General features: G+C 33.8%; 1 protein-coding gene across 1 annotated transcript; it reads right to left on the bottom strand.

Annotated features, from left to right (window-relative positions):
* Window positions 1-87: 87 nt before the first annotated feature.
* On the bottom strand, window positions 88-14,723 carry LOC131159461 (adenylate kinase 4). The gene is made up of 6 exons (XM_058114393.1): window positions 14,455-14,723; window positions 11,966-12,111; window positions 11,751-11,870; window positions 11,474-11,641; window positions 11,086-11,175; window positions 88-393 (listed from the first exon to the last, which is right to left on the bottom strand). Exons 1-6 carry the CDS (start codon window positions 14,567-14,569, stop codon window positions 292-294), a joined length of 741 nt encoding a protein of 246 aa, XP_057970376.1. The 5' UTR covers window positions 14,570-14,723; the 3' UTR covers window positions 88-291.
* Between the last annotated feature and the right edge of the window lie 623 nt (window positions 14,724-15,346).

Here is a 15,346-nt window from a genome sequence, read left to right on the forward strand (position 1 = left end):
AGGTATAATAAAATATTCAGACACAACAAAGCAGGAAGGGATAAAATTTAGGATTTCCCAAGAACATATGTTGACAAAGAAGAAGTATTGCTCCAAGTATATAATTTTTATTTTTGAAAAATAAAACACTCGAGTTAACACCTCAATAGCTGACAGCAGCCGGGTATGCAGTTAGCAAAAAGCAACCGATGGATCACCAAATTCAACGATATTTTTTTTAAAAAAAATACATATAAATGAACAAAAATCCAAGGGTACCTTCTCCAAAAACCAAGTCCCTAGGGCTCAGTTTCATGAAGAGAGCACCTTTTGAACCTCAGACGTGACCTCTTTTGGAGGTTTCTCTGCATGAAGCTGAGCAACAATGCTCTTCTTGTTATAATAATCGATTACCTGCCATTCCAAATGCAAGAAAATGCCATAAGAATCCTGCTGCAGGAATTGTATGGAAAGTAAAGTAGGGAGAGCAAAAGTGAAAGGCTTAATGACAAATGTTAAGAAGCTGAACTCGAAAACAGGATAAAGGATGAGAAGTGGAAAGCAAAAACAAAGAGAAGGTTATCATGGAGTAAAACATGGGGAAGTAAAGCCCGCAGCACACATCGAGAATCTCTTCCATATGCACTATAAATGATAATAAATCCCAGAGGAGATAACTCCTCTTTAATATAGTCGAACCCGCTGCACCAACTCCCAATTTTAATTGATTCTTCCCTTGACACATCTAAATTGGCGATAAAGCATCCTAATCAACATTTTTTCTTGATAGACACACACAACTTTTACAACAATTAGCATGCTAGAAAATTGCTTAAAAATGTATGATAGCCTGGCATCATTCCTGTGGTGGACCGTATGGTCATTTATGATTGTGCATACACCAATTAAGTTTCACAAACTATCATCCATCAAGCATGGGCACAAATTTGTGCAATCTCAAAGTCTCAACCATGTCTCTTCAGAGTCCAGCCCATTAACCATATGGTTCCATTTATCCAATTTCTAGCATTTTGTTTTCCTGGATCACTTCACAATTCATAGAACACTATAAAAACATTGGACAAAAGGGAATCAAAGAACAATCATAGTTTCACAAAGAAGTCCTCAACTTCCATTTTTGAGGCAAAAACATATCTCAAAATAAAAAGGCACCAACAACAAGAACAGGCCAGCCTCAAGTCCCACCAGGTTTGGCCGCATTACTAATCCTTCTCTGCCATAATACCATAGAAAATTGCAGCATTGTTGGATCTGTTCTTACGACTCAATCCAAGCTATGCAAGGTCTGCCCCTATCCCTCTCCTACAAACGCTACTATCCGCTAAATCACTCTTCCTGAAACATTATTTAGTATGTGTGGCAACTTGCAAGTGCTCAAATCATTTCAACAGCACTTCCCTATTCTTACCTTGTACAAGCGCTCTGCTTAGCCTAGTGCCATGCATACATTCATTATTTTCATTTCATAAATTATAATTGGAAAACAAGAGATTTAAAAAAATAGAATAACTACAAAAAGGAGCATAAGACTTCAAATACATTTACATTTTTGAAATTTTGTTTCTTAGTTGCATAACATTTTGATACAACATAGCCCATGTCATTGTTCTCTTTTTCATTTTAGGTATCCAGCAACTGATAACGCGCTACACATGCTCCTCCATTTTACTCACCTAGTTTAGCCCCATGTAGCTCGTCTTCAGTTTTTTCTTATACTAGCATAATGATTCAAGCATTCAAACTAACGCCTCTATGCTGTGCTCGGTAGGGTTCATTTTTCAAAGAATCTTTTGCTGGGAGATATCTTTTTTCTTCTGCAGCATTGCCTTCTATTTTCAAATTATTAAGTGACTATTTTTTCCCTCTCTCTCTCTCTCTCTCCATGAAGCATGGACACAGGTGTCACACGATACGTGTCCAACACACTGACACATGATGTCTTAAAAAAATAGGAGAAGACATGGCAAGGGCACAGGGATTAATATTATATTTTTTAATATATAATTATGCTAAAAAAAAGTTTTTTTCATCCAATTATGAGCCATTTAGGAAAAGAAAGATTCAAACATTACAAGTAGCTGATTATAGGAAAAATTTGAACTTTGAACTTGAAAGATGATAACATGATAAACTTTTTCTTTATTTTGATGAGAATTTCAAATTTTAAGTTTATGGTTTTGATAAATTGATCAGAATATTACATAATAAGTATATCTCTTTTAAATAAATGTTTCTTAAATTTTGGATCTTTGATGTTATCACAACTTGGTCCTTTCCTAAATTTTTTATTTTGAGATTTATTATTTAATACTCATAGTCGTGTCCTCAAAGGCGTCAGACACTTCCATTTGCTGTGTCCGACAGGTGTTGATTGTTTTTAAAAATTTTAAGAAGTGGCCAGACACAGTCACCTCTCTCTCTCTCTCTCTCTCTCTCCCTCTCTTCATTCTTTAGAGGCTTTGTTGATTTGTTTTAGAGGTTTCAGTAGGCAAAAGTATGCCAAGTTTTTTAGCAGAATGATGACTACAGAGGAATTCTCAGATATTGCTTGAAAGACAAACTTGAATTTTGGGCTTCGTCTCCCCACTCATGGAGCAGAACGCTGTACTGTCATTGATTCATTCTTTAGAGGCTTTATTGATTGGTTTTAGAGGTTTCAGTAGGCAAAAGAATACAAAGTTTTTTAGTGGAATGATGACTGCAGAGAAATTCTCAGCTATTGCTTGAAAGACAAACTTGAATTTTGGGCTTCGTCTCCCCACTCATGGGACAGAGTGCTGTACTGTCATTGAGAAGGGCGTCATGGTATAGTAATGATTGGCTGGGGTGGTTTTGAAGTTTGTGAGAGCTCTAAACATTCAAAAGTTAGTTTTTTTTTTTTTAGTCATTATTTGATTAGTTTTTCTTGTTTTTCAGTTCTACAGAAAGCATATGTGCACATTTTTTTTTTTTATCATATCTTATTTATTATGGCTTAAATTTTTACCTTCAATTCACATTTGTTAAAGTATTTCATTTTTCAAGGGAATTTGTTTGTTGTACATATATGAATGTCATTTGGAATTGGTTTAGGAAGTTTATACTGGACCTTATGGGTCGGGTCGATTTGATTCTGAATTGCCAAAATCAGTATTTGGATTCACAATTCAAATCTTGATTGGACAACTACAATCAAGACATTGTCATCCACAAAGTTATTCCATAACTAGAGCATAAAGGCCATGGCTCAACATAGACATTGACGCATGCCTCTAGACAGAAAACTCCTCTGGACTCACTTAGTAGTGGAAAACAGTTCTCGTTTTCCATTTTAATTTTCCGAAGAATTAAAAAATTAATTAGTTGTGGCTTACTGCGGTTACTAGTGGGCATAGTGGTGGTCTTGAAGCGAATGATTTCAGGGTAGTTTTTAATTTTTGTGACATCCTTCAGGACGGTTGATTTCCTGCACCACGGGCTGGCATCCCCTTGACGCCCTTATAGTATATTCTATCTTTTAATGATCCCAAAAAAAAAAATATAATTTTTTAGTTTTACATTTGTATAAAATAAATGAAAATTAAAAAGTTTTGCTACTATTTGCTTGTGAAAATAGTTTTACTTCCCATTTCTAATTTTTTAAATAATGACAAAAATGCCACCTTATTTTCAAATTTTCTAAATTTATAGAGAAAAGTGAAACAACTTTTTTATTATGTTCTAGATTTCTAACTTACTTTGCATATGGGAGCATGGGATTCGGATCTTGGACTTTGATTTTTGTGGATTATATACTTTCTTCCAAATCCACGAAATTCCAAATCGAAGCCCAAAATCCATGATTCAAAATAAAACCCTATATAATTTTATAAAAAATTGAAAAATAACTCATCTTAAAATTATTTTAAAATCTTAACATAGAAAATAAAAGAACTATTTCGTGCAACTAAACAAACTCTTTATTTTCTACATTTCTAATATGAATTGAAAAAAACTAAAAACTCGATTAAAAATTTTTAAACTTTTTGAAGGATTTAAAAATAAAAAATACATGTTTTCCACAAGTAAATGTGCACTAAGTTTCTCCTCATATTATTCAAAATAACACTAGTAATTGCCTCTCTGTGTGTGTAAGTGGTGTGTTTTATCTTTATATATCAACTACATGATCCCTTCTTTTTCAAAGCCCACCACAAAATTTTACTCAATAACTCGCTATAGGCTTTCTCTAGGTCAATAAAAACCATGTCCAAATCCTTATTCTTTCTCTAATATCTCCCAAACATAAAACCAAATGTCTTAAAGTGAAATCTTCATTTTGAATTTTTGTCTTTATTCAATTATCCTTTCCCAAGTTTCATTGCATAGTAGTCAAAAGCACCTAGGCGCAAGGCACAATGGGTGACGAAGCTAGCGCCTCATCAGGGTTGAGGCAAGGTGACCTTCAAGAGGCGCGGCTAAGCGCAATGAGTCGCACCTTGAGATATCTGACCTTAGAATTTCATTTTTTTTTTTTGACCTTTTAAGAGAGAAAAGGTAGCCAGACTCCACAGCCAAAGCTTTCGAACCAGCCCTAGCCCTAGCCCTAGCCAAAGGCTTTGACTCAAACCAACAGGTCCAGGCTTCATCTTCGAGCCTTCAAACCAACACGGAACCAGTAGGTCCAGGCTTCGTATTCACGTTTTGAGCCTTTGCCAGCAAGAGAGCCATTGCAAGAGCACTTCTTCTTCGAGGTTGGAGCCTTCGAACCAACACAACCTTCATCCTCAAGCTTTTGAACCGGCACGAAATACCATCATCTTCGAGTCTTCACAAGAGCCCTTCGTCTTTAAGTCTTCGAGCCTTCCTCCAGAAAAAGAAAACGTAGCCAGACTCCAAAGCCAGAGCCTTCGAACCAACCGTAGCCATAGCTAGAGGCTTTGACTCAAACCAACAGATCCTAGCTACGTCTTTGAGCCTTCAAACCAGCAGGTCCAAGCTTCGTCTTCACGATTCGAGCCTTCAAACCAGCACAACCTTCTTCTTCTTCTTCTTCTCTGAAAAATACAGTATACAAACTATACATTTTTTCTGAAATATAATATACCTTGTTTTTGCATTTAGGATAATAGGTCTAAAATCTTAAATAGATTCTGGAAGTGGAGACTCTTGACTTTGCAAAGAAAGATCCTGCATCGAAGTATGCACATTTGGATGATTAAAAAAATAGAAATAATCTAACTTGCAATATTTGTGACAATCACAAAGGAGGAATATTTCTGGCAAAAGAACGTATTGTTGGAGGATTTTGAATTGTAAAAGAATGCTCTAAGTGTCTTGCTCATGTTCATGAGGAGATTAGGGAGTATATGTTGAGGGAAGATACAGAGGAGGAGGAAAATGAATTATTGCCCGACTTTGATGGCATAGATTGTTATGATGCAGATGAAGAGGATGAAGTTTAGGAAATTGACTCTAGTGGCAAGAGAGTGCTTAGTGGAAGAGGAAGTCGAAGTTCAAACCAATCCACCTTGAAGAAACCAAAACAGAAGGGGCCTATAGACTTGTTTTTTACTCGTGATCCAAAAAAAGCGGTTCAAACTAAAAAAGAAGAAAAGATGAAGCAAACATCAATAAATGAAGCGTGCAAGAAAGAATTAAAACAAAAGGCAATGGCAGATTTTGCTAGGTGGATGTATGATGCTGGAATACCATGTAATGTTGTATGTTTGGACAACTTTGCAATGGCACTTGAATCGATTGGGCAATATGGACCTTGAATAAAGCTGCTTAGCTATCATGAAGTGAGAGTCACTTTCCTAAAGAAGGAAGTTAGTCCAATGAAAGAGTTGATGAAGGTCCATAAGGAGGAATGGGCGAAATATGGATGCTCAATTATGTCTAATGGTTGGAGACACTCAATTGCCAATAAGGACATAATAAACTTCTAAGTGAACTCTCCAAAGGGATCAGTGTTCATCAAGTCTATTGATGCTTCTAATATTGTCAAGAATGCAGATAGAATGTACAAAATACTTGATGAGATTGTGGAGGAAATTGGAGAATCAAATGTGATTCAAGTAGTAATTGATAATGCCTCAAACTATGTTGTAATAGGTAAGAACTTATTTCTAGAATTACATTCCATAATGTATATATTGTTTATTTTAATATTTTAATGGCTTCACTCCTTGATTTTTTAATAGGGAGAGATTGTTGGAAGGAAAGAGGTAACATTTATATTAGACATTGTGTGTTGGCCATTGCCTCAATTTAATATTGGAGGATATTGAGAAGATGCCTACAATTCATACAACTTTGAAAGGGCAATTTGAATAGTTATATTTATAACCGTGTTGGTGTGACGAACTCGATGAGACAGTTCAATAGAGGAAAGGAGTTATTAAGGCCTGCAGTTACAAGATTTGCAATTGCCTTCATCACTCTTCGTTCGATCCACCTTTAAAAGAACAACTTGAGGAAGATATTTACTTCTGAACCACTGGCAAAAGAGCATCTAATATTGTTTTGATGCCTACCTTTTGGAGTACCATTGTTTGTGCTCTTAAACTGCCTGGCCCACTTGTTTGTGTACTCCCTTTGGTTGATGGGGAAAATAAACCTACAATGGGATATATTTATGAAGCAATGGATAGGACTAAGGAAGCCATCGCTAAAGCTTTTGGTAAGAAAGAGAGAGGATAAATTCCAGAAGGCATTTGAAATTATTGATATGAGGTGGGGATGCCAACTCCATCAACCTTTGCATGCAGTCCGCACACTACTTGAACCCGAAATTTTACTATTCAAAACCCCACATTTCGCAAGAGGAAGAAATCATGGTGGGTTTGTCCAAATGCATTGCAAGGTTGGTGCTAACTAATGAATGCAAGATAAAGTTTTACACAAGGTCTTAAATTTCAATTTCAACTCAAATTTCGAAGCTCCAAAAGTACGGAAATTTCAATTTTGATGTCGATTTCAATTTCAATTTGAAAAAATAACAGAAACTAGTAGTAAAGCATGGAATTCTTTGTGAAACTTTAGAAATGGTTAACAAACATAAAAATATAAGTTTTAAGACTAATATATTACAAATTAAATACATCTATGTTTTGTATGAGGACAAAAAGTTGTAAAATAGTATGTGTATCAAACATGTTTGCAAGATAACGTACATTAAACATATTCAATTAATGCAAATGAAATTCATAAATCATTTAAATATTATTTATTATACAAATATTGATAATTTAGACATGAATGGTTAAATAAAATATTACTTAAAGTTTATTTTTTCATATAATTTCAAAAGCACTTGTGATAACCTTTTGTTTCAATAAAATAAATAAATTAAATTAAAAGAGAAATTTCACTTCACTCTCAAGGTTTTGATAAATTTCGACAAATTTTGCTAAAATTTCGAGGTTTCGATAAATTTTGAAAGATTCGTTGAGATTTCGACGGAAATTATGCAAGACGGAAATCAACTGCCATTTCAATTTCGAAGGTGACGGAAATTGAAAATTTCGACGAAAATTTCGACAGTTTTGTGGAAATTTAAGACCATGGTTTTACACGAGTTGGAAATTACACTAGCGCTAGTGGCCTCTTTGGAATTGATTTGGCTGTGAGACAAAGGAAGATAAAAGCACAGAGTAAAGTGGCTTCTTTCTAAAATTATTTTTGCTACTTAGCTAGTAAGTATTCTTTTAAAATTTATTTAATAACAGCACAATGGTGGATATCATTTGGATCATTGGCTTCAAATTTGCAAAATTTTGCTATGAAAATCTTTTGCCTCACGTGCAGTGCTATCAGCTACAAAAGAAATTAAATCATATTCCAATATGTAAGTCATTAGGATATCATGGATTAAAGAACATGAACTACCAATATACTACTTTCTAGAATCATTATTTACTATATCACTTTAAACTTCTTGCAGCTTTATAGAAAAACGAGAAATGGGCTAAGTTAGCAACTCTTGAATGATTTGGTATTTGTGAAATATAATCAAACTTTTAGGCGTTGATACAACAAGCGTGACACCATTGATCCCATCCTTCTAAAGGGCATTGATGATAATAATGAATGGTTGATTGGTACGATGGATGGCGATTCTGATGAGGACAATGTTTGTGTTTGAACATGATTTTTTAACTTGGGATTCTATTGCTAGACCTACTGGAGTAAATAACCCCTGCATCGCACTAGATCAAGAATAAGTGCGAATATGCCTTCATCTTCTAGAGAAAGAGCTTCACCTAGCATTGCTAGGGGCCAAACTACAGTGTTGGAACTTGTAGATGAGGATGTGATCAAAGTGGATAGTGCAGAGGAGACAAATGAGGATGAAGACGTTGGCAAAGAAAATTCTAATGATGAAGAGGAAGATGATGATATCTTGGCAGACTTAGTTGATAATGAGTGATGACTGATGATTGAGGAGAATTTTTAGATTTTGATTTTGAAAGCTTTTGATATTGAACCATGTTGATGCTTTTGGGCCTTCAGCCTGGCAATTTCATTTCCCTTCTAATTTGAAGCTTGAACTCTTGCAAGTGTAATTACTTATGTTGAACTATGTTTGTTCCATTTGGAACTTGGTACTTGAATATTTTGGCATTTTAAATTCTAATATTACTATTGCTGCGTTCATATATCAATTACCCATCAAATAGACATTGTACACAATTTAATATACTCACCTTATCTAATCATTTTTCATGAATCTTGTTTTTGGTAGTTTTTGTAATTGTGCACCTCACATCCATGAAGCATGCACCTGGGCCTTGCGTCTCGGCTCCAAGTACCCTTTGTGCCTTAGTGCGCCTTGCGCCTTTGACTACTATGCATTGCATAACACGATAACCCTTAAATTTAGGCGTTGTTTGGTATCATTGTCAAAAATAAGAGAAACAAAAACTAAAAACTAGAATCCAACAACCTGTTTCGTAACAAATTAAAAACTAAATAAAAAAATGTTCATCTTTAAATCAAATAATATTATAAAAATATAATTAAAATAATAAAATCACAAATATTACATATTTCAAAAAATACTATAATAAAAATAAATTTTACTATAATTATTTTACTTAATTGTTCTACTCTCAAATTTTACTTTACAATAAAAATTTTATTGGACAAGACAATTATTTTGTAATTGGCTTTATTATTATTACTTTTAAAAATTTATGTATATTTTTATTTTAATTATATTTAAATTCATATGACCACTTAATTTTGATTTTAATTTAAAAGTGTATAAAATGAATAATCTAATCCAAAAAAAATATTCCTGGATATTAAAATTTTTAGCAATAGGTTGCCAAAAAAAACCATAAAATCTGGTTTTCAATTTTTTGGCAAATAGTTGAAAACCAGCAACAAAAATAGAAAACTGACAACATAAACAAACGCTTTTTTATAACTAGTTTCTTCACAATGGAGAAACAAAAATAGAAAACAGAAAACAACAATGATACCAAACATGCCCTTAATTCTGCAATAGTTATTACAATTTTGAATATCTCTTTTGCTTTTATACATAGGTACTAAGATGTTTTCATCCACTCATCTACCATTATCTTAGTCTTTTTAATCTTTGTTAAACAAAGCAGTCAATAATATCACCCCATTATCTCCTAAGCTTCTCTAAACTTCAATAGATATGAAATCAAGACCATCATTTTTTTTTTCATTTTTTTTACCTTTTTTAATGCATATAGTGGCATACTTAAACTTTGTTTTCTCTAATTTTTCATATGTATCTTAAATTTCTAGCCTTTTTCTCATTTTTCATTTCAATAAATAGCTTCTTAAAATTATTTCTCAATTTTTCTTGTATATCTTCTTCTTTACGACGCCATCATCTACACCTTTGATAGAAGTCATATTGTACAAAGTCTCTACTCTTTTTCTTTGTTGCCCAAGTAAGTCTATATATTTCTTTCATTCAATCTTTAGAGTTTAATCAATTACACAACTTATCATAAGATCTAAGCTTAGTTCTGCTTACAACTTTTTTGAATCCTTTCTTGCCTAAGTTCTCCCTAATCCCACTCCATTACTTTCAGGCATCCTAATTCCACCATAAGCTCTATTTATCATTTACATTTCTTCATTTCATTTCACCTAACAATTAGAAAATTCTCTATTTTTCAATTGTCCAATCACTTTACCATTTTAGCCTTAAACTTTCACAATCCCTCATCTAATTCTCTTCTCATAATCTATTTTACCATTTATCGTCCATTTTCTAACGCATACATCTAACACCAGCATCCCATGTCATGTCTTCCCAAAGATAACATTGACATTGGGGGTGTGTGGATATCCCTTAAAGAACAACATGATTTTCATCCATATCTTCCCAAAAAATTGCGTTTCCCCTATTTTCAGATAAGCTTCTTGAGGAACATAAGAACTAATAGTATTTAGTACTTCTTGCCCTAAAACCTTCTTGACATTTATAATTTTGTCTCCAACTCTTTTAACATCTATAACAGAATCTTTTAATCCCTTTGTCTACAATAAATACCTACTCTATTCCTACATTTTTCATTTTTGGCATATTAAAGCTTACATCCCTTTTTCCCAATTCCTCTAGATTTTCCCCATCTATTTTTAGTTTTCTGTATACAAAGAATGTTAATTTTTCTTCTAAATTCTAATCATTGCATCAATTATCTCCACACTTTTATTCATAAGGGTCTTATGTTGCAAGTTGCCAACCTAATCTTATTCTCCTGAGCTAATATCTTTACCCACTAAATGGTGCAATAATCCTTGCATAATTAACACTGTATCTAGGTGAAAGCATGGTCTGATGCTTTTTAAGCAATGCACTACCCCACCCTTGCCTGCTTTTCACCACACCAGGTAGTAAAGTGCAAAGCATCTCTAGAGGACGCCCAAGCTGATAATCGGTAATGATCCATTTCAAAGTGAAAAATCAGCAAGAAATGGTCAAAGAAAAATATTGCAGACCGACCCTTCATGCATAAAAATACTTTTTTGCAGCGTTCACATGTAAAGAAATGCTCCAGAGACTTCCACCTAATGAAATGCTTAAAGAGGAAACTTCGGCAATGCAACTAAAAGGCAGAAAAGAAAGCATACCGGTTGAGTCTGCCTATGAAATGCCTCAAGCCTTGACTTGAGAACTGCAGCAGTATCATCCTTGCGTTGAATCAAAGGCTCGCTAGTGACCTTCAATAAATGCAATGGAGAATGTTCGTCAAAATAAAGTCATCTCACATTTCAACAAAACATAAATAGTGAAGCAGCTGGTCCAAAGAAAAGAAATAAAACATACAGTTTGACCATATATAAGCACAAATTATGACAAAATAAATCATAAACAAGATTTAATTTCCTCATACATTTGACAGGAATACGTTTTGTTCATGAGTTATCCAACCAACAATACTAGTAATTTTAGATAAATTAAACTTAAATTAACTATCCAAGAGAAGTAAAGCCACATTCACAATTCACATCGACTTACATCATCAATACCAGGGACCTTGGGAGGAGCAAATTTTGTGTGATATGTCCTACCACTAGAAGGGTGAATCCAGCGACCAGTAATCCTCTCTTCCAATATTGCATCATCAATTGCAAAGTTGAGCACCTTATCAATTTTAGTCCCCTGCCTTTCAAGCATCTCATCAAGCTGAATATAGAAGCAAACAAGGGCATGGTTAGAATATCATACACAGAAATCAAACTGAAGACACATAACAAAAAGAATGCAGCAATGTCTGGATACCAGCAAATAGTACCTTTTGTGCTTGGACTACAGTCCTTGGAAATCCATCAAGAATGAAACCTTTTTGACATGAAGGCTTCTTAATAGCCTCATCTATAATGCCAACAACCAAGTCATCAGAAACAAGTTCTCCCTGCAAAACCATCAGAGAACACCCATTAGCATCCATAGTAAGAACTAAAACGAGCATACAATAATAAGGAGAATATAATTCTAGAGAAAATTTACCTTGTCCATGGCCTCTTTAGCCTTAACCCCAAGAGGTGTTTTAGCAGCAACAGCTGCCCTTAACATATCACCAGTAGCTAAGTGACACAAGCAGTAATCGTCCTTAATAATTGGTGATTGGGTACCTTTTCCTGATCCAGGTGGGCCTGCAAATAATGTGATTTTCAGGGTTATGAGCATGCAATTTAGAATAACAACATCTTCATAAATAATAAATAATAAATACATATTAAAATTTCTTCATAGAAGAAAAATAGAAAGTGGCCTTCCATCCACCGACTAGAAAACAAAATATGTAAATATGGTAAATCAACAAATGAAAAAACCATACTTGTGAAAAAATAAATAAGTAAAGATGGAAAATTGTTATACTAGGAATCAAAACCATGAGGCAAAAGTAAAAATGTTCTTTGCAATATTTGTCAAGAACATGCTAATTTATAAGCATCTCAACTATGCAAAATGATAGCAGGCAAAGGTGCCATGTAGATAAGTGTCGGGACGCTCTCTATATGAAAAACACATCTTATGTAATACATTGATAATTTTCTATGTTATTGAAACTTCTGAATTACATATATTAGATTGATAGATAGTTGTTTACAAACATAATGAGAATTTTTTTTCTTTGTTTTCGACCATCTGTAATAAGAGAATTTGTTAAAACTGAAAGCATTTCCACACACAAACTTAAAGTGTTATTCTGAAGCTACATTAATTTTTCTTTCATAAGATACATTTAGAAACCCTCCTAAACCTCAACCCTTACACCAATCTAACACTACTGATTGAGCACAAACTATGCATGTGCAAGTATAACACCTTAAGCAATCTTAAAAGTACTTAACAGATTTACAACATATGAATAGTCATAACTCATTATAAAAAGTTGGAATTTTTTAGAAATTAAGAAAAATATATTAACAGCTATACAAAAAGGTACAATTAAAATTTGAAATATAAGTGGACAGTTTTAGGCGGTCAAATATTTTTTGCCCCATAAGTTAGCAACGTGACCAAAACTAATAAAGATGCAACTCCAGCATTCCAGGTTCCTGTTGTTTTTGGAGTGAATTCATTTCACACATTACTTATCTTCATCCAAGTTTTTAAATTGGTTGTGTTAAGTAGGTTTCTTGGTCTCATGCACTTTGTGAGAAAAAAATAATAATGAATGATGAAATTTTCAGCATGAAAATGACCAAAATTGAAATTTGGTATTATGAACTCCACCACTATATGCCACAGAAATCAGCCATGTCTTTGAAGCAATAAAACTTAATAGTGCCAAGGATTCACGTAGAAATGTTTAATTATTTGGCACACTATTCAATACCAACATTGTTCGAAAAAGCTCCATGAGAAACTTGAATCTATGTTCCGTAAGTTAGAATTGCAGGGGCACCTCCATTCTTACATACATGTCATGAATCAAAATTAATGAGCATTGGACAACACCAACTCGACTTCGCGCCTTACTAGAATCACAACAGAGGCTTGAATTTTACTTGAATAGATGGGCTTTGAGCAAGTAAATCAGTTTGCTTTGAAGAATCTCTCATGCACTTGTGTTTCATTTTTTAACCTCTCGTTTCAAGACATGCTTTCCACTCACATTCTTATACATTCAACATCTCCTGAAGAGTGTATCTGTAATAACCAGCAGCCAATTTGGGCTGGGAAAGTGAATATAAAATAAAAATTTTATGGTTAAATTCTTAATAACATGAATTAATCAGTCCTGTAAAATCAAAATTTTCAGCTAAGAGCTTCCTTAGAATCAAATTAATCCCAGAAATACACAATTATACAACCAAGCTGAACCCAAATGCCTGCCAGTTTTTGTACAGTAAAAATATCACGCATTACCAACTATGGCTAGGAAAGTATACCAAGAAGAAGCATTAGACTACTACTACCCAAAACATAAATCACGAAAGAAAGAAATTTATTAGGAAATACACAAATAAGAAACAGTATATTATTTTATGGAAAATTGAAAACAAAACCTGCAATTAGAATTATAGTTTTAAAAACTAATGATACGCTTGTCCAAAGGCACAACTTCTTGCATGCTTGTAATTATAAAAAAAAATACAAAGATTAACAAAAATCTAATGCATTGACAAGTCAAAAAGGAGATCCAGCTATCAAAAGGCCATAACCCATAACTCCCAGTTTAGTAGCCAAGGTTTGAAAAAAACCGAGAACTCTAAGAGTTCATAAAATTCAGGTAAACTTGAAAAGGCGAGACAAAAAAAAAAAAAAAAACAGTCAAACCGTTGAGTTTTCGCTCTCTAGGACCTGAGAAAACCCACACGGCCAATTCAACTTAGCATACACGACTAATTGTGAGCGGAAACCCTAAAAGCACCAGATCTGGAAGGCATTTCGGAAGATTATAACATTAAAAGAACCAAAATTTGAGAGAAACGAAGAATCGTCGTTATATCATGGAGGAAAATCAGAGGGATGGAGAGAAACAATACCGACGAGGATAAGGCGTTTGTCGGGTTTGGAGGAGCACTTCATGCGACGGAGCAGCTCCGTCATGAGATCTATGGAAGGAACATCATCCAAATTCACCGACGCAGAACTCGCCATTGTCAACAGCTCTCTCGCTCTCTCTCTCTCTCTCTCTCTCTCTCTCTCTCTGCGTGTGTTGCTCTTACAACCACCAGAGGTTTGGTGAGGGAGAGAGACAAGAAGTTGGTTTATTCGCGTGGAAACTTCCGCCTCGTCAAAGCTTTGACACCGGAGCTGCGGTCTTGCATGCTGCTCCTTAAATGACCATTATACCCTCACGTTCTAGTGTCTCTGCAAATGACCATTATGCCCTCGATCATATGTCAATTTAATAAATTTATAATCAAATTGACATGAAACTTGAAACTCAAGTTAATTTTTTTATATAAATAAATGAGCAGCAAGTTCTCATCAAACTAAGGAATCATAGTATTTACAAAAAAATTAGAGTCACTTCGTATAGGTAATCTTTGAAAATTTTGTGAAAATCAAGTTTAATAATTACTTAGTCAAGTGTCTCAAGTTCCAATAGCCATCTAGGCTGTGAAACTGACAAAACAATAACAAGCCAAGAATCATGTTGGAATGATAAAAAAAATTCTCAAATTGGAAATTACCTGATATGGATAAAAATACAATTTACTAAAAAAAATGAAAAATACTAGAATTCAGATCTATGATAGGGCAAAAGTTAAAAGAAATTGGTGTTAAATTTAAAGGCAAATTTTATTCAACCAATCTTCTATCCAAAAAATTCTTAAGAGGCTATAGTAAATTAGGATATAATAATCTTCATATTGGATGTGTGCAAATAAGAATAAAACCATTATCAAAATTAGGATTTAATAATTCTCT

Source organism: Malania oleifera, chromosome 7 (assembly GCF_029873635.1).
Source record: "Malania oleifera isolate guangnan ecotype guangnan chromosome 7, ASM2987363v1, whole genome shotgun sequence".
NCBI lineage: Eukaryota > Viridiplantae > Streptophyta > Magnoliopsida > Santalales > Ximeniaceae > Malania > Malania oleifera.

What these genes read in the sequence shown, in the direction of transcription:
- LOC131159461 (XM_058114393.1), bottom strand. Translation starts at nt 14,569, where the DNA reads ATGGCGAGTTCTGCGTCGGTGAATTTGGATGATGTTCCTTCCATAGAT. An exon ending in CAAACGCCTTATCCTCGTCG is followed by an intron (nt 12,112 to 14,454) that starts GTATTGTTTCTC and finishes CATTATTTGCAG; the next exon opens with GCCCACCTGGATCAGGAAAA. An exon ending in TTCATAGGCAGACTCAACCG is followed by an intron (nt 394 to 11,085) that starts GTATGCTTTCTT and finishes TTGGAATGGCAG; the next exon opens with GTAATCGATTATTATAACAA.